We start from the raw sequence: 23,771 nt of genomic DNA, 5'->3' as shown, positions 1-23,771 counted from the left end.
TACTATATCGTTCTTCAAGATTTGGACCGCCGAATATTCGGGAATTAAAAGATGCATTGAAATTAACACTCATGATAGATTCCAATCTCAAATCAAACTTGATAGTTACAACGATCTCTCAATGTGTTTTGGTATATGTTAGGTTTTGCGTGGGGAATCCTTACCCCGCCAGTCTGCATACAAATGGAGACTTTGATTGTTAATCATAAACTCAACAATAAAGCCAGGACTTAAATCTAAACTCCGGGTGACGTCAAGTTCTCTTGCCTATATCCTGTGTGTGTATAAAGGCATAAGCTTCCCTCTAAAAAGAGTGCTTTATTCTACATCACAGCACACAAAGTACTAGCAAACAAAAGAACTCCTTTTTCAACATGGCCAAGAACACAATGAAATACACCAACCTTGGTGAATCTGGTCTCAAGGTCTCCCGTATCTGCGTAGGTTGCATGACCTATGGCGACCGTCGCGGAAGCTTCAAAACGTGGGCGGTCGAGGAAGCCGAGGCTCTCCCTATCCTCAAAGCCTGCTATGATTCCGGTATCAACTTTTTCGATACTGCAAACGTCTACAGCAACGGCACATCCGAAGAGATCCTCGGTGCCGCCATCAAAAAGTATGCGTTGCCTCGTGAGAACATCGTTGTTGCCACAAAACTGTTTGCACCGGTTGGTAAGAGAAAGGAAGAGGGATGGGAGAATGCACTTCAGATGACGCCTGATGATAGAGATGCAAACGGATACGTTAATGCGTATGGATTGAGTCGCAAACATATCTTCGATAGTGTGGATGCGAGTTTGAAACGCTTGGATCTGGAGTACATTGATCTACTACAAATCCATCGATTTGACCCACGCACGCCAATAAAGGAGACGATGAAGGCCCTGCATGATGTGGTTGAAAGTGGCAAGGTTAGATACATTGGTGCGTCTAGTATGTATGCGCATCAGTTGTTGGAAATGCAATATACTGCGCGATTAAATGGATGGACGGAATTTATCAGTATGCAGAATTTGCATAATGCGGCTTATAGGGAGGAAGAGAGAGAAATGGTGCCAAGTTTGAAGAAATTCGGTATGGGTATGATTCCTTGGAGTCCAATCATGATGGGGCATCTAGCCAGGCCTCATGACCAGGCTGCAGAAAGTGACAGAGGAAAAGCTATGAATGGAAAGTTCATGGGGAATGACTTAACGGAGGCGGACTTAAAGATTAATGAGAAGATTCAAGAGATAGCGAAGAAGAGAGGTGTCAGTATGGCGATTGTGGCGATGGCTTGGAGCTTGAGCAAGGAGTATGTTACCGCGCCTATCGTTGGAATGGGAAAGATTGAGAGAGTTCAAGAGGCAGTCGATGCTGTTAATTTTGAGTTAACCAAGGAAGAAGAAACAAGCATTGATGAATTATATCAACCTAGGAAAATCGTAGGATTCTCTTAGGAATACGATTGAATACAGAAGTGAGCGTTACACTGGATGAAGGAGGGTTCAGAAGTGGCAGTTATACTCAAATCAAATCAATACACAAATTCAGCTTGGGTTTTTTTGGGGAGGGGAGGAGGGGGCGTCAAATCATTAGTGTCATGTATATAGGATGCAACAAGTACGTTATCAAAATTGCGATTCAGTGGAATACAGCGTTTAACATGCCTCAAACTTTCATTACACTAAACTTGCAATGCACCAGAATAATGCGACATTAAAGACATTGAATAAAATCATAAACATCGCCAGTTAAAAGCACCCACTACAAGTAACCTATGTTCACCTATCTTGAAACGGAGTTTTGTTTCTGGCTGCTAATCAAACTTCTTCGAAGTATCGTTAACTTACCCGCCAGTGTGCACACACTTGTATACTCAATCTGGTGAGGCCAAATAGTCATCCAGCAGTTGATCGAGAATCTTCAATTGGCTGATACCGGTTCTAGTACATGTGAATATCTAGTCTCAAAAATCTCAGCTCAACATGCGCGAGATACCAATGCCCAAAGCAAGCTACTAACCTCTCTCTCTATCTGAACCAGAGCATTTCTTACTTGAAGATAATCTTCCAAAAATCTCGCCTGAAGTAGAGGATAAGTCTATCGAGGATTTAGGCGGGATACTCCCAAAGAGCCCTTTTACCGAAAAGGGCGTTGTCGCTCCAGAAGGAGTGGGACTGCCTCCCATAAAGAACACAGTTTCTGTGATAGTTGCCGTAGATGATACACTTGGGGTTCTGATACCAGATACGCTACATTCGTCGGAGCTAGACTCTGCATCTCCATGATTCTGAACCAATACTTCTGGGCGAGCGAAGGGATTAATCTTCTCGGGATTTGAATGGATATTGTTATCATGATATGAATTTTGCCCTTCTCTGTGATCCGATGGACTTGGATTCCGCTGAGGATTTGGACTAAAATTATTTTCGCCAGACTCTGTCGAAAGTGAATTTGCAGGCCCAAAAGAGAAACCATTGACCGAAGGAGGAGTTTTGGGCCTTGGGGAACCAAATGTACCTTTGAACACTCCATCCGAGCTAGAGCTTTGCGTCTCTGAAGGTTGAGATGGCTTAGAGGTCGCCTCACGAGTTTCGCTATTCGTGTTTGATGGGGTTGGTGCTCCGAAGAAACCTGGATTATTGGTTAAAGACTTCGTTGACGAAAACACTGGGGATGATGCTCCGAACAGATTTGGAGGGCTCTTAATTGCAGGTATTGCTGATGAAGAGGAAGTTGCTCTATGTCTTTGTGTAGATCTGGAAGAAGATGGTCTTGGTGCATGGGATTTATTTGTACACGAGAAGCATGGCGTTCCAGATGCCGTCGTGAGCGAAGATGGCATCGAAAAATCAAATGAGCTACCCTTGAAAGAGGGTGTTGCTGTGGATGTTTCTGGGGTTGGAGTTTCAAATAGGCTCGAATGGCTTTTAGACGTACGTATTTTCGAATAAGATGAAATTCGTGTTCCAAATATGTCATGAGTGTTGGGCATTTGATCCGGTGAAGCAGCAGCTGATTCTTTAAGCATCCCTTCTTTTCTTGGGGTCGAGATTGTTGATGAAGTTGAATTTGTTCTTGTTTCTGTCTCTGCAACAGATGCAGAGCCTATTGCTGATGAAGTTTTTGGCATTTTAGAGGATCCACTTGCAGTCTCCTGGGAATCAGAGTCCGAGAGACGAATTTGGGGAGTTGGGCTCTTTGCAGGCAGCACTTTGGGTCTTCTGGAAAACGGGAATTGCTGGTCGGCCGAGTCAAACCTCGGTATCCTGCTACTTGAAGGCTCGTTTTCGTTTTGCAAATGCGGAGATGGGTGCAGCGGTGGAGTAAACTGACGATGGTTGTCAAAGTCCTTCTTCATAGTACTACTAAACTCCACCCATTCTTTTAATTTTGATCGAAGAACAAGGACTTCGGCTTTATAGCCCTCTAATTCAAATTCTTTAGCTCTGTAAGTCTTCAAATCCTGATGCTGTGACTCGATTTGATCTTCCAGGCTTCTCTTCTCCAGCAGAAGCAGCTCTTTTTCGCGGAGGAGACTCGAGTGCTGCTCTTGCAGAGTTATTATAGTTATTGCTTGTTGGGCATGAGATGCATCACACTTGTTCGTTTTCGCCTTCAACTTCAATTGAGCTATCGTCTCGTTCAGTTCGCCGACCTCTACATCTAGACTTTGTTTAGCCTTCCTGATTAACTCCAACTCACTCGTCAAGTACTTCTGCTGAACCAGGCAAAACCCCAGATACACGCACATAGCTTCATTCAATTTGAGCTTCCATGCCACTATCAACTGACGATGTCGAGCAGAGTCTTTCACGCAAAACTCGCATAGAGATTGTTCTGCCAACTTCTTAAGGTGTGCGAAGGCTTCTGATGGCGGTTCCAGCTCCATGCCATTCAAAATGGCATCTCGAGCCCCGTTGGCAAAAATAAATCTTTTGCACCCATCAACTGCCTTTTCAGAAGTGTTCAGTTCCCACCGACACTTGCCCACCTCAATGCCAAGTATCTCCCAAGAATTCCAAACCTTGACGACGGGCATTTTGTTGAGAAGGAGTAAACAAGTGGGATATGGTAAGATGGATGTGACGTGAAGCTCGTTGGAGAAACCAGAATATCATGAATCTTTATTTAATAATCGACCAGTTTATATGTATTACAAATAGACATGTACTCAATCCCAGGGTGAGGAAACACAGCCCGGCTTTCTTATCATGAGTTGTTTCGACAACTAGTCTGAAGTGCAAATTAAGGCACAAGTTAAGTCACACTGCCACCCAAACTTCAGCAATCATTGAACCCCCAATAAAATGGGCATTTTTGTATGTATGCAAGAGTCGGATGATTTGACATGGCAATCTCAGAGTTCCAGGATCTCAGCATTGAGCCAATGAGGGATAGGTAAAAACCCTGTCAACCAACATCGTGGTAACACCGATGTCTAAATCTGGAATTGTAAGCTTCAGTTACAGGGCTTGAATCATTAATGTACTCCGTATTGTTTCATCACAGTGATAATGTACTTCGCCCTCTTGAGCAATCTTACTCAATCATAGTTGCCAGAAATGAGACGAATAAAGAATGAGACCCATTCAGTAACCATAACAACAATCGAATACCCGATAATAAAATAAAAGTCAGGACTACTTAATTATAAATACCCAAAGCTATCCGTAACAAGACAACAATCTCAGTTAATAAACACATACTACAGATTTGCAATACAGATTCATAGACTGTATTCGCAATGAGTAGAGAAACAATGAATGAATGAGATTCACATTGCTAACAATCATGAAGAGCGATCAATTTTGAAGCCGACTGGAGTTACATTTTGTACTCATAGGCATTGAGAGCAGACTTTACAGACCTTCACTAGAAGCTGCCATTGCAAATTTTATTAACTTTACTCACAAGCATATTATTTCCTCTTCATAAGTTTTTTTTTTAAAACGTTGTTCCAATATCTCTATTAAATTGATGTTAAACATTCCATCTAGACGTTCGCCTAACACTCCAAAGTATCAGCCGAATAGTATTGCTCATCAATCAGTAGGGTATCAAAAATATAACATTAATTTCAGTTCCTAATCCATCACGAAGACTCTGCCATGACAAGTCCTACAGTAATTCTCAGAGCTCCCAGTGGCCCCTTCTCCTTAACTAGTTTTCCGAACATATCTTTAATCTTACTCAAACTCTTACGATCGTCTTGTTTATGCCCTACACGAGTGTTAGTATCACCAAATTTATCGACGACATGCTTGAAAGACTTGTACTTACAGCTGCTAGGCAAGCCTATATCAAGATCCAAATGACTCTCCGCATCGCCCATCCAGTCAAAACCAATCTTCCACCCTACTCGAATCTGGACATCATCCCCATCAAGAACAAGATTCGTCCGTCCCATCTGTCTAAACAACTCCCTTCTCGTCCACTTCCTGGACTTTTCTTCTCCCTCCGCGTCATCTTCCTCGTCATCTTCAACAGCCTTTCTCTTCCTTCTTTTCTTCCCTTGCTTCTCTATACTTTTCCTCCTGGCTTCTGCTGTCCCAAATTCTCTTTCAGCATCACACCAAAACTTTGCTCTTGCCACGGATACTTCGGTCCACCTCCCCATCGCCCAACAGACTGTACCGATGTCTTTTGTGTGTGGCCCATCACCACTTGCTCGTCGCCGCACGAATGGTCCGAGTTCGGGCTCTGCGTTAGGATCTAATGAATCCACATTAAGCGAGGATATGGTCAGAGAAGAGGTGTCGACTATCATAGAAAGGCGTGCGCTGAAAAGTCCAGAAGGATGAGATGCAGAGATTTGATGATGTTGTAGAGTCGGTACGAGAAGTTCCGTAGTAGATTCGTTGGACGAAATGGGTGCAGGTGGAAGGAGAGTAATGTTGGATGTGTATGTCAGATGACTGAATAGTTGCAAATGCGGAAGTGGATCGTCAAGTGCTATAGGAAGATATGATGGAAGAGGCTTCTCAACCGGTGGTATAACTGTTTGTCGGGCTTTGCGCCGCCCAGAAAATGGTAAGAAGAGATTAGTGGCTTTCAAAGCGCTTACGTTTTCTGGCCTCTCTTGTTTCTCAATTGCAGTTGAGCGTAGAAGTAAATCTAGTATCTCTTCGGGGTTTGATGCTCTTGGCGGTTTTGTACTGTTCGACTCGTAGTGCAAACGTATCCTCTCATTCTCCTGATTCGCTAGACTGACATCGGCTTGCAATTGCTGTAATTCTTTGAGAAGATCATCTCTAACTTTCTTCTTCGCTGCATGCGGATCATGCGGAATCGAAAATCTAGCGGACTTTCGTCTCTTAGCAGGTGGCTCTTGTGGTGCATCTACTTCTGGAGGAGATTCTGGACGTGGTTTCAATGGAGATGACTTCATCTTTGCGCCTAGGGCCCTATTCCTTCGAGCAGTCTTGCTTGGAGTATTGTGAATTCCAACAGGTGCTGTTGTAACGACTGGATCCGCGATACCACGCTGCGTGGGCGTCGGTGGCAAGTCAGGCTCTTCTGGTGTTGCGGGTTTCTGTCTTGCTTTAGATGGAGATAGAAACGTCTTTTCCGAAAACGTAAACAGTGGCCGTTGCGCTGGCCTAGACATAGATAATTGTCGCGCTTTACGCTCGGTGGGAGAGTCATCACTCATCAACGGATTTACATCATCAGACTTTGGAAGCTCGGGAACTTGAGGATCATCTTCTACTTCCTGTTGTTGAGGTACATCGATTACAAAAGCGGCATCTGTTTGTAAGGTCCGTGGGTGAGGTGGCATAGGATCATTTGGGGTAGTGGAAACAACTTGGTCTGCGGTTTGAGAGTCGGGCACAATCTCTTCCTCCTCTGGAGCTGGAGAGGGTTCGGCGGGGCTCGCAGGCAAAGCAGATTCAGCTGATTGTGCAACTTGTGTACCTGGAACACTAATAGACCCAAAAGCTTGAGAAGAACGAAGTTGACTTGAACCTCGACTTCTAATGACCACTTCTTCTGGAGCCCTAAGAAAAGGCTCTAAAGCTTGAACAGGTACTGGCTCTTTCGGTGTAGTTGAAGCATATACAGGCGTTGGTTCTTTGGGTGTCGTTGAAGGGAACACAGGCACTGGGTCCTTTGGTGTAGTAGAGGCATGTAAAGGTGCTGAATCTTTTGGAGTGGTAGAGACAGACTCATCCATTTCTATGGACATTTGAGGCACAGTTGGTCCTGATGCCGGCCCTGCAGCAGGTGGTGACCTCCTTAGCCCAGTTTTCTTGAAAGGATTGAAATCGTCTTGCGGTTGTTCTTGCGGTTCTGCCGTAGGCTGGCTACTTTGTCCCGGTACGGGCGACCTTCTTAATCCCGTCTTTTTGAATGGATTTGCAATTCCCTGAATATTCTCAAATTCTGCCGCGGGCTTGAAATTGCTTCTTGGAGTTTCGTTTGCGATTGGTCGTTTGGCAGGGGATCTTGACATTCTCCTTGGTTTCGATGCCATCCCACCTCCAATCGATCGAGCCCTCGTGGGTGTGCGAGTAATCGTTTCATCTCTTCCATTCCTGGTCGATCCTGGAATTGATCGTTCTGCACCAATAGTGACACTTCTTCCTCTTTCTCTTTGCGGTGTGTTTCCCAGCGCATTATTGAAAGTATTCTGTACTCTCCCTTTACTCGGAGATCTGCCAACTTCCGGTCCTGTAGAAGTGGCCCTTGCAAGTATTTGCGGATTGTGGCGTGCTAAGCTTGCCTTTGTCGGAGAGGCAAACGAGGCATAACGCGATGATTGTGAAGGGACGGGAATGCGACTCGGGGTTGGTGGGACATTCGCAGTGGGGATTGGAGTTTTCGAACGGCGTGAGGGGGTATTATCAGCCATATCTGTGGGTGTCTTGCGCTATCCCATTGCCGTCTCAATTGGAGAACAATACGTTGTTATGAAGCAATGTTTATTTTAATTTGGGATCGCGTGTTGGGAGGACGCGACGAGAGGGGTTTCGCGAGACAGCTAGAAATATAAAGTTCACCACTTCACTACAATCATGAACCTAAACAGAAATAGTAACATTAATCAATTCTTAACGCCGTTTCGTTTTATAACAGTTCTTGGAAAACTCTCATAATTAATATTAAATGCGATTACAGTTTTGAACCTGGAACGAATGTTGCTGCGTGAATGTGGAGTGAAGTTTCAATGCTATTGCGGATGCTGACCATTCCAATTCATAGCGATGACGTTCCTCGAAAACTTTCCGAAGCTTCAATCCCGAAAAATAAATAATGCGCCCACCGTCCGATTCTACACCTACGTATAATCAACCAACCATTTGAAAGATCCAACCGCCCCTCTCATGATTTTACGATAGCACAAAGCCTACAAATTAAAGAACAGAGTACATTTCTTAATACAACAACCGAACTACACAACATGGAACCAAGAACCCTACTCCGACTGTCACAACGCCTCAAACTCCCACCCTCAATCCGCCAACTCCCCTCGTTTCCACGCCACGAATCTACATCCAATAAGCCAGCCCACCAAGCCCACCCTGTAGGCGACTACTACTCCTTACTCCTCTCCTCTTCTTCTCCAGAAATATCCTCCGCGCCCCCCACTACTGCCTCTCCTTCAAATCCGCCTATAACTGCATCTTCTCCTACAGAACCCGCCGCAGACCCCGAACCCTCAATTCTTTTCTCCTCTCGTCTCTCCTCCCCTTTAGAACGACGGACCGAGATCCTGCGCAAAAGTCAACGTATAGCAGGAGTCCTCGTCCCGCCTCGCCCAGAAGAACCAGATAATTGTTGTATGAGTGGGTGTGTGAATTGTGTTTGGGATCGCTATCGGGATGAAATTGAGGAGTGGGCTGCTGCTAAGAAAGATGCGGATAGAGCGTTGAAGAAAGAAAGGAGGAAAGAAAGTACGGGGATTTTGGCGCAGGCAGCTACGAGTATGGATGATGATGGTGGCGGGAGCGAGGGAAACTGGGATATAGGAGGGGATGGGAATAGCGACGACTTATTTGAAGGAGTGCCGGTTGGCATAAGAGCTTTCATGGCGCAGGAAAAGAAGTTAAAGGAAAAGCATCAAAGAGAAGGCACGACGGGGTAATGGAGACAAATTCTCTCCGCGACTTATTAGATGGTATCAAATGGAAGGACACGAACAGGAGGCACCAGAAGAATATTGGTACGATTGCAGCAAATAGAGGTGCTCTTATGGAGTACAAAAGATAAAGAACCAGACGCTCACAGCGTAGAGGCATAAGGGAATGCGGTAGATCTCATTGGTGCCTGTATACCATACACTGTAGATAGATATGCTCAATCACGGCTTGGTCTTGTAGAACACACTCTTCACTTATCCCTCGCACCTTAACGAACGGCACGCCAATGTAAAGAATATCCCTTCAATTATTCGACAAATTTACTCCATCCATTCAACCTTCCGACTCCAACCCGCTGCCAATATGACACTCAATATCCATTCGCGTTGCCTCTCCTTGCCTGAAATACGACGTCCTTCACCATCTAATCGACATCCACACCTTTCGTTCTGAGATCCTTCCTCGCCAACTCAATCTCCTCCATTAATTCCGCATGCGCCTTGGGCACATCGTTAAATGTAAAAACGCCATAGCCCAACTTCCCCAAAAGATACGCTCCAAACGAAACCAACACCCAGAATGGCAACTATTTGCGCAAGAAAAATACCAAGTCAGCGATGGTTTTCTTGATGTGGGCGACGATCGATATTGTGGCTATCGATTTGATCGAGCCATCACGACGCGAAAACAAAGTCGAGGAGGGAGAAGCGGGCGGAGGGAAGGGAAAGGACTCGTATGTCCAATCACCTATGAGAGGGGAGAGAGGGAGTTTCTCCCAGTTCTCAGGAAGAGAGAGATCGGCATCATGAGCGGGAAGAGATGTTATGTGTATGGTACAAGTAGCCATATCCTTCTTTCCCTCGGTGCGTGCTCACGAAGGGAAAGGAGAGAGGAGAGGGAGAGGGAGAGGGAGAGGTGGAGGGTGTAGAAAAGATAATAACACAAACATAACGTACCACAGGAATGACCTCCTCAGAAACCTTTCCAGGAAGAGGTATTAACTCCAAGTAAACTGCCAGGTATAACTAAGTAAATTCCTCGAATCAGTAATCATTCGTCCATTTCTCTTTCCAATTCCAAGTTCGCCCCCCTCCCCCCGAGTCTGCCGTAACATCCTACTATGTGTTTGCAAATTTGCACACAATAATCCCAACACATGATGACCAATTCATACAATCAGAGGCAGAAACATACCGAAGTGACGAGTAAGCCAATAGAGATAGTTTGCTGTGCGCGCGTCATCTTTGCGATTCCGTGTGCGATTGCTCAGGTTCGGGGTTGATGTGTTTTATAAGGTTAGGGCTTCAGGGTGTGTGATGCGTGTATGAGTTGGCAGATTCTCAAAGGTGGGCAAAGGAGTGTGGTTCGTAAGGAAAGTTGTGATTTTGCTTTTGTCTCGGGATTGGGTTGATTTGAGGACAGCTCGTCAGTCAGTCGCGATTGGATTGGGGCCCAAACGTCGACTATGTCACGTGCCGCTTCTCGAGAATCCTACCTATTGTCTTCCCTATTGTCTTATTCTAAAGTTGTTTCTCAAATATATAGCCATGGACATGCTTTTGGGGAGAATGAAAGTTATTTGAAAGGGTTTGAAATATTACATATAGTCCATAGGACAATCTTGATTACAAAACTATACGATATATGATAGTCAATTCCCCGTCCACAGGGGAATATTACTCCTCCTACCCAGTATCATTCAACGCCCATTTCAGCACTTTAATAATCTAAGTTAATACATTAAATCACATTCTAATCGACGTCTGTCGGACTAGTTTCCCCTGAAGGCATATCTGCAGAGGGTATCCTATCTCTCAACCATGCAAGTGTGGCCTCTGTACCTTTCTCCAATATCGTGTACTTTGGCACACGGAATCGATTTCCACTGACATTCAGAGTCTGCAATCCATCTGGTCCACCCATAAGCCCGATTCGCGAATTCAAGCTATTTATCTCGTTGCTGTTGCAGTCCAAATGTCTCAAGCCCTGAACTGCTTCCGGCAGCAATTCACGGATTGTGTTGTTTGATGCCATGAGGAATATCAAGCTAGGGAAATGGGGCTTTAGAACAGGTAAGGAAGTAAGACGATTAAAACTGATATCGAGTTTTTCTAAGTTGGGGGCTTTTAGATGCTGTATGAGTGGTTGTAGAGAGTTGAAAGTGTTGGAGCTGAGGTTCAACTCCTTCAAAGCAGGTAGATCTAAGTCATCCTTTAGGAACGTGTCGCTTGTCAATTCATTGTGAGCGATACTCAAGGAGGTGAGAGTAGATGCAAAGAAAGCAATAGAGCTGGGTATCTCTCTGAAATTGTTATGTTGCAAGTGCAAAACTTTGATTGTATCGCGTGCAGCCACTTCTGCGGCCATCACTGGATTGAGGGAGTGAGAAGTCGTGCTAGATCGATCTAGAATCCCTCCTTCTTTGACGGGCCAATGAGGAGACGACGGTCGACTTGAAATACTTGGAGTGCTTGGCTCAGACAAGAACCCGTCTTTCTCTTGCTCAGTTGGTGCAATTCGGGCTCGTAGAGCGTTTTTCAGGTCTTCGGTAGACATTGCTGAGAATTTTCTTTCTCTTAGTGGATTTCCACTTATTCGAAAGATGTCAAGACTCTCCATTTGTCCGATTCTATCATCCAGAACTTTGATGTTATTTCCGCTAAAATTGACATTTTTAACCTTGAGAAGGTCGACAAATCCGGCTGGTAGCTCAGAAAGGTTATTATCTTCGGCTGTAAGTGTGCGTAAAGATGACCAGGAAGTCAGATCTGGGAAAGTTGCAATGCGGTTTGAGGAGCAGCTCAGCTGATGAAGCGAAGGTAGCTCGAGCTCTAATTCGCACAGAGCAGTAATTGCATTACTTGTGACGTCCAGAACTTGAAGTTGTGGAAGGGTCTTCACGGCTCCTGTAACAAGAATACCGACGAGGCCGTTCTTGACAGCTATAAGCTCAATAAGGGGTATGCGACTAAGAATATCAAAAGGTAATGATTGGAATCTGTTCTCAGTGATATTCAGAATCCTCAATCGATCTAATTGTGATAGCGTGTCCGGAAATGTATCAAGAGCGTTGTGTTGCATCTCTAAAACTTCGAGATTTTTTAAGCATTCTATATCTGGGCTTAAAGTCCCACAGAGACCATTGTTTGCTATCTTGAGTTCTCGTAAAGAATTGATTTGTGTGATTATTGGGAGGCATTCATTACCCAACTTATTGTTTGACTATTAACAATTAGCAATTGATCATTCTAGTACATCAACTGTTAGACGGTCAACTTACCAGATTCAAAGATGTCAAATTCTCAAGTCTACGTAGACCCGCAGGGATCTCTTTCAGAAGATTGCCATGCAGGTCCAATGTCTCAAGGCCACCAAAAATGTTGCCTTCGAACTCATCATCGTCCATAGCTTCACGTGGGTCGACATCCGGGAAAATGTTGTCACCAAGATATTCAAATTCATTGTCAGCCGCAATGAATCTGGTTAAATCGACAGCTTCAGCCCAAGATCCACCCTGATCACCAAGTGCATCAAGGTTATACATGGACATAACCTCCTCAGGCATTTCCTTGAGGCCCATGGCAGCGATGTTGAGGCGGCCATCTGTACGAGCGGCAGAAATTCGTTTGCGTAGGAGGCCTTTACTGGCATTTGGATCAATGCGTTGATTAAAGGGATCATCCGAAAGGCCGAAATCAAAACTCGCCGTAGGAATTACAGGTACTTCTTCGTGATTGCTCGCGGCACTTGCGGTTGCTGCCGCTCGCTTTGCTGCTTTGGCTTTCGCAATCTGATCTCTAAGGGATAAAGATGATTTCGGCGCTGCCGCTTCTTCCGTCTTGTCGGGTGAAGCAGATTCACTAGAGGCCGATGACATAGGTCTGTGAGGAATGCTCTTAAAGTTCATTGACCTCTTTCTATCAACAGGGCTGATACTGTTCATGGCAGTGCGCTTCTCTGCGACTTCTTCACTGGGCGCCGATGTGACAGACTGAGAAGGAATATCCCTGAAATTCATTGACAGCTTTCTTGAACCAAAACCAATTCTGTCCTCCTCAAACGATTGATCCATTAAAGGCATTGAAGGTTTGCGAAACAGACCGGTTACGGAGGCACGCTCCTTCACTGATCGGGCACTGAATGTCTTGCTACCAGACTTTATTGTAGGTAGTCTCTCTGGTTTTACCGGACTTGGAGATCTTTGTAACGCATTACCAGGAGAGGGAAGCTGTGCTATGCTTCCAGGACTGAAGCTACTTCGAACCGTTGGCGTCTTGAGTGCCTTTGCAGGACTTGGTCGTTTCATTGGTGTAGATGCTTGATAATTCGTGGGTGGAGGTCGGAAGGTGCCCGAAGATGACCGGAAGTCAGTAGTTGATTGAGCAGAATCCGCACTCGATGTTGGCCTTGAGCTGACGGAACGGCGAGATGGTGGTCTCATAAACCCATCATTTTGATAACTGGATCCAGGTCTGGATGATGAACTTGCGCGAGACACGGAACGTGGAGTAGCCGATGGATTGAAAAAGTTCGATTGTCTCCTCCGAACAGCTGGCGATGGGGGAATATGCTGCAGTGTTTCCATTGTTCGTTCGGATAGGGAAGGTCGAGAAGACGAGCTCCCACTCAAAAGCTCTTCGTCATCGCTTATTACTGGAGAGAATCTGTGTTCCTTCGCATCCCCATCCTCACTTGAAGTTGGCCGAAATTGTTCTTGTTCAATTGTTGGAGGCTTTCGGAAGGAACTATAGCTTGTCCTGGGCTGTATTGGCCGCGGATGTAAATGACTGGCAGCAGGAGCTGCGATACGTTGTCTCGAGGATGTCGGTGCAGATAGTTGATCTCTCGACGGTGTGCTTCGCAAACGTGGGTTGTTTATAGTACTCGCAGGCCGGGAAGGTTGCTGTTGCTGTCGCAAGTTTTCCCTCGAGGCTGAAGGCCGTGGGAGACGTGAAGGTCTAGGAAGACCAGATGGCCTTGGCTTGTTGACCGGAGTGTTGTCCATGATTGCAATTGTACTCGTGGATGTAATAATACATTCAAGTATCAATCATACCTTGCCGGAGCTCTGTGAATTCGTAAAAATCGGAGATGGTGCTCGAAGTAAACAAACAGGTTTCCCCTGTAAACAAACGCAAAGTCCGCAGAAAAGGAAAGGGGAAAGCGATTTATAAACTACCTTCTGATGGCACAAATTGTACGGTATCTAGTATCTGCGAAAGGAAAAGAGACTTCGAAGGGTTCTTCTCTCTCCTTCTCCCGATCGATAGATAATAAACCGAGTGACCGTGTCAAGAACTGCTTTTACAAAGCGGATCTCTTATTGAAATATCTCATCTCCCAATCGCCATAGAAGCTCAATTCTCCGGAGAATACCAGGTAGTTTATTTATTACCTTGTGGATACCCAGGTGGTATTTATCATTGATTAGGAGAACCAATGGTCTGAGGTGGGGGGTGCGCTCGGGTTGTGATATTGGAATTTGGGATACCTAGCGGGTGCTATGTGCTATGTGCTATGTGCTGTGCTGTGCTGTGTGCCATGGAGGTATGGCTGATGCTGCGATATTACGATATTACATGGCTTGAGTCGGGTTGAGACAGGGTTATTGCCAGGTAGGTCGATATTGAATTCACAATTTAGACTTGTGAAGCCCTGATGGTTCACATATGGTTCACATCGCTGTTCATGTAGTTCATAATAATACACCAAATAATGCTTAGATGGGTCCAATTGTCCGAGCTTGGAGAACGCCAAGGATACTAGGTCAGTCGACACAGAATGATAGGTACATGATAGGTGCATGATGGGTATGTGCGACCTCTAGGATAGGCAAGAAGATTATAGCTATCACACAGTAATAAACAATCCTCGCAGCAAAAAGCAATGAGAAACGTATCTGTTCTTTTTCTCTTGTGTGTATTGCTTCTTAGCATCTTCATGTCTGATGGTCTTCACATATACCTTATGTAGGCAGGGCCACATGACCCAGCGCGTGAGGAGATCAATTGTCATTTCCTCTGACTTGTACAATATCAGTTTCTGTCGACTTTCTGCTCGTTCGTAGCTACAGTAATCATTGTCAGCCTTCTTATCATCAAATCTCCGCAAGCATCGAAATAGGCTTAGGGCAGCCTCATCATCACCCCCAGCCTCAGCCTCTTCTCTTCCGGCTCATCTTCACACTTCACTTCCCCACATGACTTTGACTATCACCTTAGCAACAGAGCTAACCCCAGTCATTTTCTGCAAAGCATCGCAAAGCAAAATAACTGTCCCACCTCCAACCCTCTCTTATCACTCTAGCTTACAACAACACACCATATGAACAAATCTATTTCATTGCCATATACACATACACAAACATACATGCATACTACAATTGCAAGAATAAACTGTCCCCTCTGTCTTACTTACCCTGCAATCGCATTTGCTACCTTCAACAGTTCAGCGGAAGTTGTGTCACAAATTGTCTTGTAGCCATCGCAAACAAGTCGATCGCAATACAAATAAATCCCCTCCGAGCGCATACCTATACCCTCCTTCCGACTTTGCATTTCCTCAATCCGGGCGCATCTGATTTCCAATACTACTCGTATATCTGCGATTCCCTAGAGGAAGTACTAGCGGTCGCGCAGGCCTAAGCAGGCTCGCAATTAATTCCATTATTCCTGAGCTCGGCACAGAATTGGAAAATTGTAATACGTTATCAGTCTTCCATGCGCTCACACTTGCTAATATTCCTATAAGACACATTCCCCTCTACGAGATACACAAAATTAAAACCTATGGCTTCCACTAGTTCATTCGACGATGCGTCGACTCCACCCGATGTTTCTACTACAGTCCAACTCACTCAAAGTCTTGCCTCATCTCAAGATGAAGAACCGAGTCACTTACCTTCAACATCTCTCTTGTTAGCCGGTAACTCGCAAGTTGAAATCAGAGAATCGGAGTGCGATGACTCCTTAGCAGCAAGGGATACGTTGACGCGAATTTCGTCATTCGGTCGACATATTTCATCGTCAACGACTCCTCCACCATCATCTCAAATATCAAACATTCATCAATCGCTCCCAAATCAAAGAAACTCAACAACTTCGCCATCTGATCTTGGCTCTTCACATGCCACAGATTCAAATGAAATCAAGGCAGCTTCTGTTCCTTATATCGCCCGAGTACCGACTGCTCAAGAGATTGCGGACGCGTCTACAGAAGAAAAGACAGAAATGATAAAGATGCTGATTTCCGACAACGGCAAATTAGAGAACGCAATTCGAGAATCTCGTATGGAACAAGCGCATTGCAAATTGCAGAATACGCTTCTAGCCCTAGAGTCTGAAGAAGCCATTAAGCATTTGGAGGCAGAACATGAATTGACGCGTCGAGAAGTCCAGGTCTTAAAACTTGCATTTCAAGGGAGAAGCGATCCCCACGCACCCAGTCCGGAGTATGTTTCAAGGCTCAGGGTCATCTGTAAGAGCTTGGAAACAGAGAACAAAACCATCAAACGTCGTCTTGAAAGAGCCAAGAAAGTAATAGAGGCAAGGGACGATCAATTGGAGGCTGCTAGTGAGACAAATGATCGTCTCACTCAGCGTATTCGCGAAAATCGAGAGCACGTCAACATTATGCGCAGTCCTGGAGGCTTCTTTCATGTTGCTACGCCAAAGATATCACACAACAGCTACCCAGCTACTCCGCAACAGTACCGTCGAACGCCACATCAGACTCCCGTGACCAGTCGCTCAATCGCTGAATCTCGCGAACATGGCCAAGAACCCGGATTCGCTGCTCTCTTAGCTGCCGCTCACCATGAAAACAATAGCGCACCGTCCACTCCTCTCATCGGCCAACGTTCTGGTCCACGCACACCAGTCAATAGGCATAATCGTGGTGTTCAATCCCTCTCTTCATTACCTGCGACACCCCCTTCGGCTCGTCCAGGCACTGCGCAGTCAACACTTCTTCCCTCTGCACAATTCATACCACACAGTGCCTCTCGGTCAGCTTACACCAACCGCACCCCGAAACTCCCACCTCGCGAGCGTCGACGTGAAAGTCGGGATAGCACCATTTCAGCTGAGGATGTTGAGGAGTTTAGTCACTCTAGATTTGAAGGACGTGGACGTGGAAGTGGGGACTATGAAGAAATACAAGAAAGCCGAGCCGCTCAAAGTGCAAACGAGATGCTACGCGCCAATCCTCGTGAATCTTTTGAGGTTGCACCTTCTAGAACCAATACTCCAAATCCTGTTACAGCAAAGAGTGAACTTTTACAGTCCAAGATCTGGGGAACTGTCACTAAACCGGTAGTTGAGAAGAGAAAACGTGATGATCATTATTCTTCTGGCCATTCGAACAAGAAATCGAGGGCTTCAGAACCTATTGGCCTTGGTATTGGTTACGAGGCACCCCAGGTTTAAGGTCTAATTCCTTGATGGCCACCAATTTGTGGGAACGAATTTGTGTCTTGAGAAGTTTTTGTAAGATAGAAAATCTTTACATCGTTCTTGTCATTTTATCATTTCATACTTCTTTGTAGACCAATATGTTCTATTTATCTCATGTCTAACTCTTTCATTGCTCGAACAAGAAACGTCAAGCATGTCTAAGATACCTAGGTAATTAAAGGAAGCGTGGTGTAGCATGCTAGAAAGAATATTTTATTCTCGCAACTGAATTGTTTTGGTATTTGACCAGGGGAAGTTGTTGGGTAAAGCAAGGAGAATTTTAGCGAACATTTGCCAACCTGAAGTCTGCTGAATGCCTAGCCAATGAATTTAATGCCCCTTAAGAATCTCTATAACGTTCTCAAATGATTCCTACGTGTCAATTCACTGCCCTTTTTCCAGCCCGCCTCGTACAACCGTCACTTATAAGACTGCTTGCTGTCTTCAGAATCAATATGGCAGCGGTCTGTACGCGTCAACATGTCCTCAAAGCCTCCTGCAAGCCATCTTCGGGTTGCAGGCCAAACCATCTTGCTGACAGACGGCAGTACTTGATACCGATGCTGACGTTAGATACCTGGGTATGGAGAAATCATGTGTGAGATTACACGGTTTAGAAGTAGATATATGCATATTTAGTCTTGATAGGAATTGAGTCGGTTAGAGGTGTTGCTCACTGAGAGATTGAAATAGATGTATAGATACATAGATGTATAGATGGGTGTGCCTGGTATAAATATCAGTCAGTCATGGGTCCTATGCGTATTCTTCGTATTCTTCAAGCATAATCTAGTTTTGAGTTTCGCCCACAATCAGATGAGGCTGGCATGGCTGGCTCTTCGGGGGAGAAAAAGGCGGCCGAAATGAGAACCGTGCACACCACCAGAGCAATGCGTATTTTTGAATCCTCCATTCCGGCCCTTGTTACTTCGCCGAAGAGGCTGGTGAATGTCACTATTTGTCAGCAAGTTACTCAATCCACCAGATCATATTTGAAACCGATGTAGACTTCGGCCTTCAACCCTCCGAACATCTTATAAGGTTGTCATGTTTTGATGCTAGATTATCAATCCAAGTCTAACAAAGATTCTATTAATGTCTATCCCTCAAAATCACACGTCAAAATAAAGTATTCATCATCTTCCTTGTCCCAGTCCACTTTTTTCCCGCTAGCATCTTCTGGGACATTATTTCACCGTGTGTCAACCCTATCAAAACACATATCAAAAGTTACAGGCCAGGACCTTACGTTCACAACCTTGTATATCGAGTGCCGTATCACTTGTTCCTCTCTATCCGTGTCAGGTTGCGAACGAGTTTGTGGCGCAGTATTTCTTGGCTCTACATAACCCAAGGCTCAAGCCCCTACACCTGCATTCACGAGTCTGTAGAATTGCAATCATGGAGGACAGAGTAGACACCAGCCCGCAATCTAGCAATCGGACGAGATCTGTCGATCCAATGGATACGGTAAATGGGGACTCAAATACGAGGGCCCGTCCGGCACCTTTTAAAGATGGCAATGGGGAGAAGAGACATTTGACTGAGGAAGAACAGAAAGACATGTCGTCATCAATTGCAGACATCTTCAAATTGGAGGAGCAGTCTGTAAGTGCAGAAGATGTGGATATGGATGATGATGCCGAAGAGGTGGTGGACGTAGAGGATAGGGAGAGAAGGACGGAAAGATTAAAGGGGGCACTGGGAAAGTTGGTGCATTTATGGTGGCAAGATTCAATAGCAATCAATGAAGCTGCAGAAAAATTGGCGGATGGGAGTAGAGATCGTGAGTTACCCTCTGAGTTACAAAAACATGTCTATTACTTGAGATTCATTTTCACGTGGTCAAGTGGCTATTGTGATGTGATAACACATTCTTGAAATGTGCATTCAGTGATTTAACACGATTCTAACTTGGGAGTAGCCAAATGGCGAGTACCTCTCGGAGACTCCGGTATTTTGAATTTCTTTCTTGAGCTGTTAAGTGCACATACTTTACGCCATGCTCTCAAACTTCAAATCTTGCGTTTGGTGGGGAATTCTTGTGCAGATACAGGTAAGCTTGACATCCGTATAGTATTCTATCATACTGACATTGAGATAGATGAAAACCGAGCTCGTGTCGTAGCGTCAAATTGTATCCCCTTGATTATTACTCAGCTATCGGATACCAATTTACTCGCTTTTGCAATACCAGTTCTCTATAATGTTTGCGTCGACTATGGTTAGTACAATGTAAATTTTGAACTGGTGGTCAATCACTTACATTTTCAGTTCCTGCTCAACAACAGGCGTCCGGTGCATATTTAAGCAAGGAACTCATTGCACTGATTGCAAGCCCTCGATTCAAAGATAGCGTGCATTTCCTTGGATACGTATGTAAACTACTCGATCTACTAGTACAACAACGTAAGTGTTATATTTGACATCGGTCGATATTGAGACTAATTGCACATAGCTTCCGAACCAGATACGGCACCAGATGATACACCCATTGTTCTATTAAAGTTGGCTTCAGATCGAGAAAACCCAGTGGACATGGATGATTATATTGCTCTTGTCAACACCGCTGTGGCGTACCTGGGACACGAAAAATTCCAGAAAACATTGGTCAAAACTCCCCAGGCGCTCGATACCGCTCTAGCTGTTCTTGTTAATTCGTATACACGATTCGATTCTCATCCATCAATCGGCCCCTCGACACCACACGAGGACGATGCAAAGTTATTGTCGCAAATGCGCATCAACCTGAATTCAGCCCTGTCCGATATCTCGGCCTTACCTGAATTTAAAGAGGCATGCCCAGTTATATCTCCATTCTCTTCTTCACTACGCCGATGGTTATCAAGCGAACAGATACAATTACAAGTTTGTGCTTGTATTATGTTAGGTAACCTTGCTCGTAACAATGAAGCGTGTGAATTATTTGTACATACGGCTCGGGTTCATTTACCCCTCGTACCTATACTCAGGGATGTTAACGATTCACAATTACTTCACGCGGCGCTGGGATTCCTCAAGAACTTGGCGTTGCCTATGAAGAATAAGGAAGTGTTAGGAAGCTCCGGTATCTTCGAGGTGCTTCCTAGACTTTGGCTTCTTGACATCCTACAACCAATTCAACTGTCATCCATATCTCTTGCTCGACAACTTGTCAATGGTTCCATGGAAAATGTCGAACGACTCTGTGCACGCCTCTCAACAGATAAAGATTCGCCAGCTCACGAACGTTCAAACATTTCTCTCTTAATCGCCTTGTTCGATCGTACAGATGTAGAGCCAATCAAAATGGAAATCTCGCGTCTAATTACAGCTGTATGCCGAGTCTTCACAGCCTACAAAGGTCGACCGGCTGAAGAACTAAACGAAACTCGAAGAAAATTTCTACTTCGTCATCCTGACATCGGACGACCCTTAAGCTTCATGGTCTCTCAAAATAAATGGCCAATTGTCAGAAGCGAAGGATGGTTCGTGTTCGCCCTCATGGCGAGATACCCAGATAGTGCACAATGCATTAGCGATATGATGCAAGATGTGACCGTCTTCCAACCTCTCGTCGAAATGCTCACCGGCAAACCGCTCCTCGAATACAAGCCTACCACTACAACCAACACATCTCCATCAAACCCACAAAGTGAATCTTCCGGAACCCTAAGTCTCGAGCCTCAAACCCCCGACCCAGAACCCGTACAGCCTCACGCACAAGCAGCGGAAATGGCACGTCTTGATCGGGAAAATGCGCTGGTGCTTGTTAGTGAGCTATTGAAGAATAGGGGGAAGGAAATGGCGGTCATGCGACGCACGCTCTTTGAGGATTTGTTGAAAGGAGGTGGTGAATTAGTCATGAGTTATCGACAGGCAAAGGAAGAGAATGGGCCTGGAAAGTGGATAGTGTCAGATCACGGGGGCGCGGGTCTAAATCTGCAGGAGGTGGCCACAGAGAGTATGCGCGAGATTTCGTAGGCGTGGGAAAAGGTGTGAGAGGGATGTGGCGGTGATGGGGAGTGCAAATATTTAGAAGGGTCGGTGAATAAACCATAGCAAGAAGAGATGATTACTATTTTAACCGTCTTCATCTTCATCCTCTCTCGTTCTGTTTTATTCTAGATTGACAGAATCATGTGCAAACGATAATTGATTGTGTCACATGCATATACAAGAATGGCGAAAGGATTGTAGATGGACAATGCGTATGAGAAGCAGTACCTATGTGCAATGAAATGAAGTTGTATGAATCTGGTTGTAGAGATATAGACATGAAATCGACAGACTAAAGCGAGTGCGCGAAGGACTCAAATATTCTTGATATAGTAAACGACAAATCATAGACTTGAATTTACATCCCTGAAACTAATGGCCATTCGCCATCATCTAAAAACAAATATCTCAATTTCCTGGTCCTCCTCCCCCACCATCCCCAACGGTACCTTGCACTTCTCCACGACCCCAAACCCTCCTTTCTCCATGAGCTCAAAAAACACCATTTCACTATCATGTCTCACTTTCATCGCGAGCAAAACAAGCGTTTCTCGATTCCCATCTCTCACTTTGATTAATGTATTTACCAAATCGGGTACGACATCAGGATTATACGTACAATCCGCCACCACGACCAACTCCCACCTTTCGCCTCGCACATCTTGCGGGAGCGGGGCCGACCAATCTAGCACTTGGTGGGAGCAGAAGTTGCAGAGTGAGACATCTGAATCTGGAGTCATGGCAGAAAGATTCTTCTCCAGGATCTCCGAGGCTTCGGGGAGATCGGTGAGTAGAATTTTATTAATTCGATCAGAAAAGACCTTCGCGAGTGTGATACCTACGATTCCACAGCCGGCTCCCAACTCAAGAATATTGATATCTTGTTGCGTGCCCAGAAACTTCTCTAGAGTAGGCAGGGAGCCAGCGGGTCGAGGAGAACTCGCAAGAGATGATAGATATGATGAGAGCACTAGACCCGCATCCCCTACATCATGAATATGCATTAGTTTCCAAAAGAAAAAACTTCCACCTACCTTGAACCCGAGAAAAACCTACAGATATGTCTTGCGATACTCTCTCCCGTTTCTTCCCAAATGTGGATTTTATCCCGCCTTCCAAAACCAGTACTGAAGACCCGTTCGGCCATACCCTCTGATCTCGTGGCTCCAGTTTTCAGGTCAATACTCCTACTTCTCACCTTCACGATTCCACCCTCGTTCTGACTTATTCCCAAAACATCGTCAAAAGAATCGACACCATATATATTGTCCGCGGGTCCCACAATCATCGTCGTCCATTGTTCCACTCCACGCTGTACTTTTATCGGTATCTGGATTTCCAAACTCCTCATCCCATTCGTGCCTTTCCATATATATTCTTTCCCGCTCCCAAGACTGATCCCATCGACTTCTACTTCCGCACGGAGTTTAACATCGGACATCAAATACGATTCCCCCAAATCCGTGGTGATGGTAATCTTCGCAGCGAGTATCCGAGGGGAAGACGAGGAGGAGGATGCAATAGGTAGCAGACGAGGCTGCTTGAATAACCGTATGTAATGCATGATATCGTATGGGATTTCCCTCCAGGAAAGATCGATCCGCAAACTATAAATATAGCAGCCTTGTAGGAATCTAGACAAGGCTAGAGAGATAGCTTAAATCCTTCAGCCTTTGAGGCTAATCTCCTCCGTTCGAACTTCTAACTTTCGTAATCGTTATCGCACACTTCTGTTCCTACGGTACGGCTCAGACATGTACCAACCAGTATGTAGATATGTATGTCTCAGCCCAGCACGGTAATTGCTCAATCCAAAACTCCCGTCTATCACCACAGATACCCTTCCCAGAGATTGTCTTAGTCGCCGTTTAACGTTTTCCCTTCTTGCATATACATATACCGCAATATACAGTACGTGTGCAATTTTGTGCGCGCTGGTCGTAACAGTAACCTTAAACTTAACAAAGCATCCAATCCGCAGACTCAATCTCCTGCACCACTCCCAGAAAATCCCTGGTTTTAAGCCTCTCTCACACAACTTACGCCGTCTCTCTTCCTCTCTTCTTCCGTTCAACGTTCCACGTTCCGCAGCTAACCTTTTCGCTCCGTTGCGTTGATGCTTGACGTACGTCGTGTGGATATGGAATGGCGAGATGCTTCAAGGGGACTAGGTCGTACTGAAAATGGGCATATATTATTCTTCGCATTGCATATCAGCTATATTGCAGAAACATGGCAAATCTTCCCCCTCGTTTCAAATTCTTCCTTTCCCGTT

The 23,771-nt window shown here is 45.2% G+C and overlaps 9 protein-coding genes across 10 annotated transcripts; 4 read left to right on the top strand and 5 right to left on the bottom strand.

The window, feature by feature from the left end:
- Positions 1 to 245: 245 nt before the first annotated feature.
- On the top strand, positions 246 to 1,698 carry BCIN_01g07760 (hypothetical protein). The gene has a single exon (XM_001561030.2). It carries the CDS (start codon positions 375 to 377, stop codon positions 1,437 to 1,439), a length of 1,065 nt encoding a protein of 354 aa, XP_001561080.1. The 5' UTR covers positions 246 to 374; the 3' UTR covers positions 1,440 to 1,698.
- A 194-nt stretch (positions 1,699 to 1,892) lies between these two features.
- On the bottom strand, positions 1,893 to 4,239 carry BCIN_01g07750 (hypothetical protein). 2 transcript variants are annotated; one of them, XM_024690705.1, is made up of 2 exons: positions 2,005 to 4,239; positions 1,893 to 1,942 (listed from the first exon to the last, which is right to left on the bottom strand). In XM_024690705.1, the coding sequence occupies exons 1-2, from the start codon at positions 4,022 to 4,024 to the stop codon at positions 1,926 to 1,928; spliced, it is 2,037 nt and encodes a 678-aa protein (XP_024546473.1). In that variant the 5' UTR covers positions 4,025 to 4,239; the 3' UTR covers positions 1,893 to 1,925. The 2 variants fall into 2 exon arrangements, with proteins under 2 accessions (XP_024546473.1, XP_024546474.1); XM_024690704.1 differs by having other exon boundaries at positions 1,893 to 4,239.
- A 650-nt stretch (positions 4,240 to 4,889) lies between these two features.
- BCIN_01g07740 (hypothetical protein) lies at positions 4,890 to 8,044 on the bottom strand. The gene is made up of 2 exons (XM_001561032.2): positions 5,266 to 8,044; positions 4,890 to 5,205 (listed from the first exon to the last, which is right to left on the bottom strand). Exons 1-2 carry the CDS (start codon positions 7,835 to 7,837, stop codon positions 5,078 to 5,080), a joined length of 2,700 nt encoding a protein of 899 aa, XP_001561082.1. The 5' UTR covers positions 7,838 to 8,044; the 3' UTR covers positions 4,890 to 5,077.
- Positions 8,045 to 8,201: 157 nt separating this feature from the next.
- BCIN_01g07730 (hypothetical protein) lies at positions 8,202 to 9,159 on the top strand. The gene has a single exon (XM_001561033.2). It carries the CDS (start codon positions 8,387 to 8,389, stop codon positions 9,068 to 9,070), a length of 684 nt encoding a protein of 227 aa, XP_001561083.1. The 5' UTR covers positions 8,202 to 8,386; the 3' UTR covers positions 9,071 to 9,159.
- A 72-nt stretch (positions 9,160 to 9,231) lies between these two features.
- Positions 9,232 to 10,537, bottom strand: BCIN_01g07720 (hypothetical protein). Its single transcript, XM_001561034.2, has 3 exons — positions 10,260 to 10,537; positions 10,022 to 10,090; positions 9,232 to 9,651 (listed from the first exon to the last, which is right to left on the bottom strand). Exons 1-3 carry the CDS (start codon positions 10,305 to 10,307, stop codon positions 9,490 to 9,492), a joined length of 279 nt encoding a protein of 92 aa, XP_001561084.1. The 5' UTR covers positions 10,308 to 10,537; the 3' UTR covers positions 9,232 to 9,489.
- A 39-nt stretch (positions 10,538 to 10,576) lies between these two features.
- BCIN_01g07710 (hypothetical protein) lies at positions 10,577 to 14,461 on the bottom strand. The gene is made up of 2 exons (XM_001561035.2): positions 12,346 to 14,461; positions 10,577 to 12,287 (listed from the first exon to the last, which is right to left on the bottom strand). Exons 1-2 carry the CDS (start codon positions 14,068 to 14,070, stop codon positions 10,818 to 10,820), a joined length of 3,195 nt encoding a protein of 1,064 aa, XP_001561085.1. The 5' UTR covers positions 14,071 to 14,461; the 3' UTR covers positions 10,577 to 10,817.
- Positions 14,462 to 15,339: 878 nt separating this feature from the next.
- Positions 15,340 to 18,268, top strand: BCIN_01g07700 (hypothetical protein). Its single transcript, XM_024690703.1, has 2 exons — positions 15,340 to 15,763; positions 15,816 to 18,268. Exon 2 carries the CDS (start codon positions 15,854 to 15,856, stop codon positions 17,489 to 17,491), a length of 1,638 nt encoding a protein of 545 aa, XP_024546472.1. The 5' UTR covers positions 15,340 to 15,763; positions 15,816 to 15,853; the 3' UTR covers positions 17,492 to 18,268.
- Positions 18,269 to 18,482: 214 nt separating this feature from the next.
- Positions 18,483 to 21,666, top strand: BCIN_01g07690 (hypothetical protein). Its single transcript, XM_024690702.1, has 5 exons — positions 18,483 to 19,304; positions 19,443 to 19,574; positions 19,623 to 19,742; positions 19,793 to 19,927; positions 19,977 to 21,666. The coding sequence occupies exons 1-5, from the start codon at positions 18,920 to 18,922 to the stop codon at positions 21,479 to 21,481; spliced, it is 2,277 nt and encodes a 758-aa protein (XP_024546471.1). The 5' UTR covers positions 18,483 to 18,919; the 3' UTR covers positions 21,482 to 21,666.
- A 14-nt stretch (positions 21,667 to 21,680) lies between these two features.
- BCIN_01g07680 (hypothetical protein) lies at positions 21,681 to 23,161 on the bottom strand. Its single transcript, XM_001561039.2, has 2 exons — positions 22,553 to 23,161; positions 21,681 to 22,481 (listed from the first exon to the last, which is right to left on the bottom strand). Exons 1-2 carry the CDS (start codon positions 23,058 to 23,060, stop codon positions 21,886 to 21,888), a joined length of 1,104 nt encoding a protein of 367 aa, XP_001561089.1. The 5' UTR covers positions 23,061 to 23,161; the 3' UTR covers positions 21,681 to 21,885.
- Between the last annotated feature and the right edge of the window lie 610 nt (positions 23,162 to 23,771).

This window comes from Botrytis cinerea, chromosome 1 (assembly GCF_000143535.2).
Source record: "Botrytis cinerea B05.10 chromosome 1, complete sequence".
Taxonomy (NCBI): domain Eukaryota; kingdom Fungi; phylum Ascomycota; class Leotiomycetes; order Helotiales; family Sclerotiniaceae; genus Botrytis; species Botrytis cinerea.
This window is presented reverse-complemented; position numbering and strand designations above follow the sequence as displayed.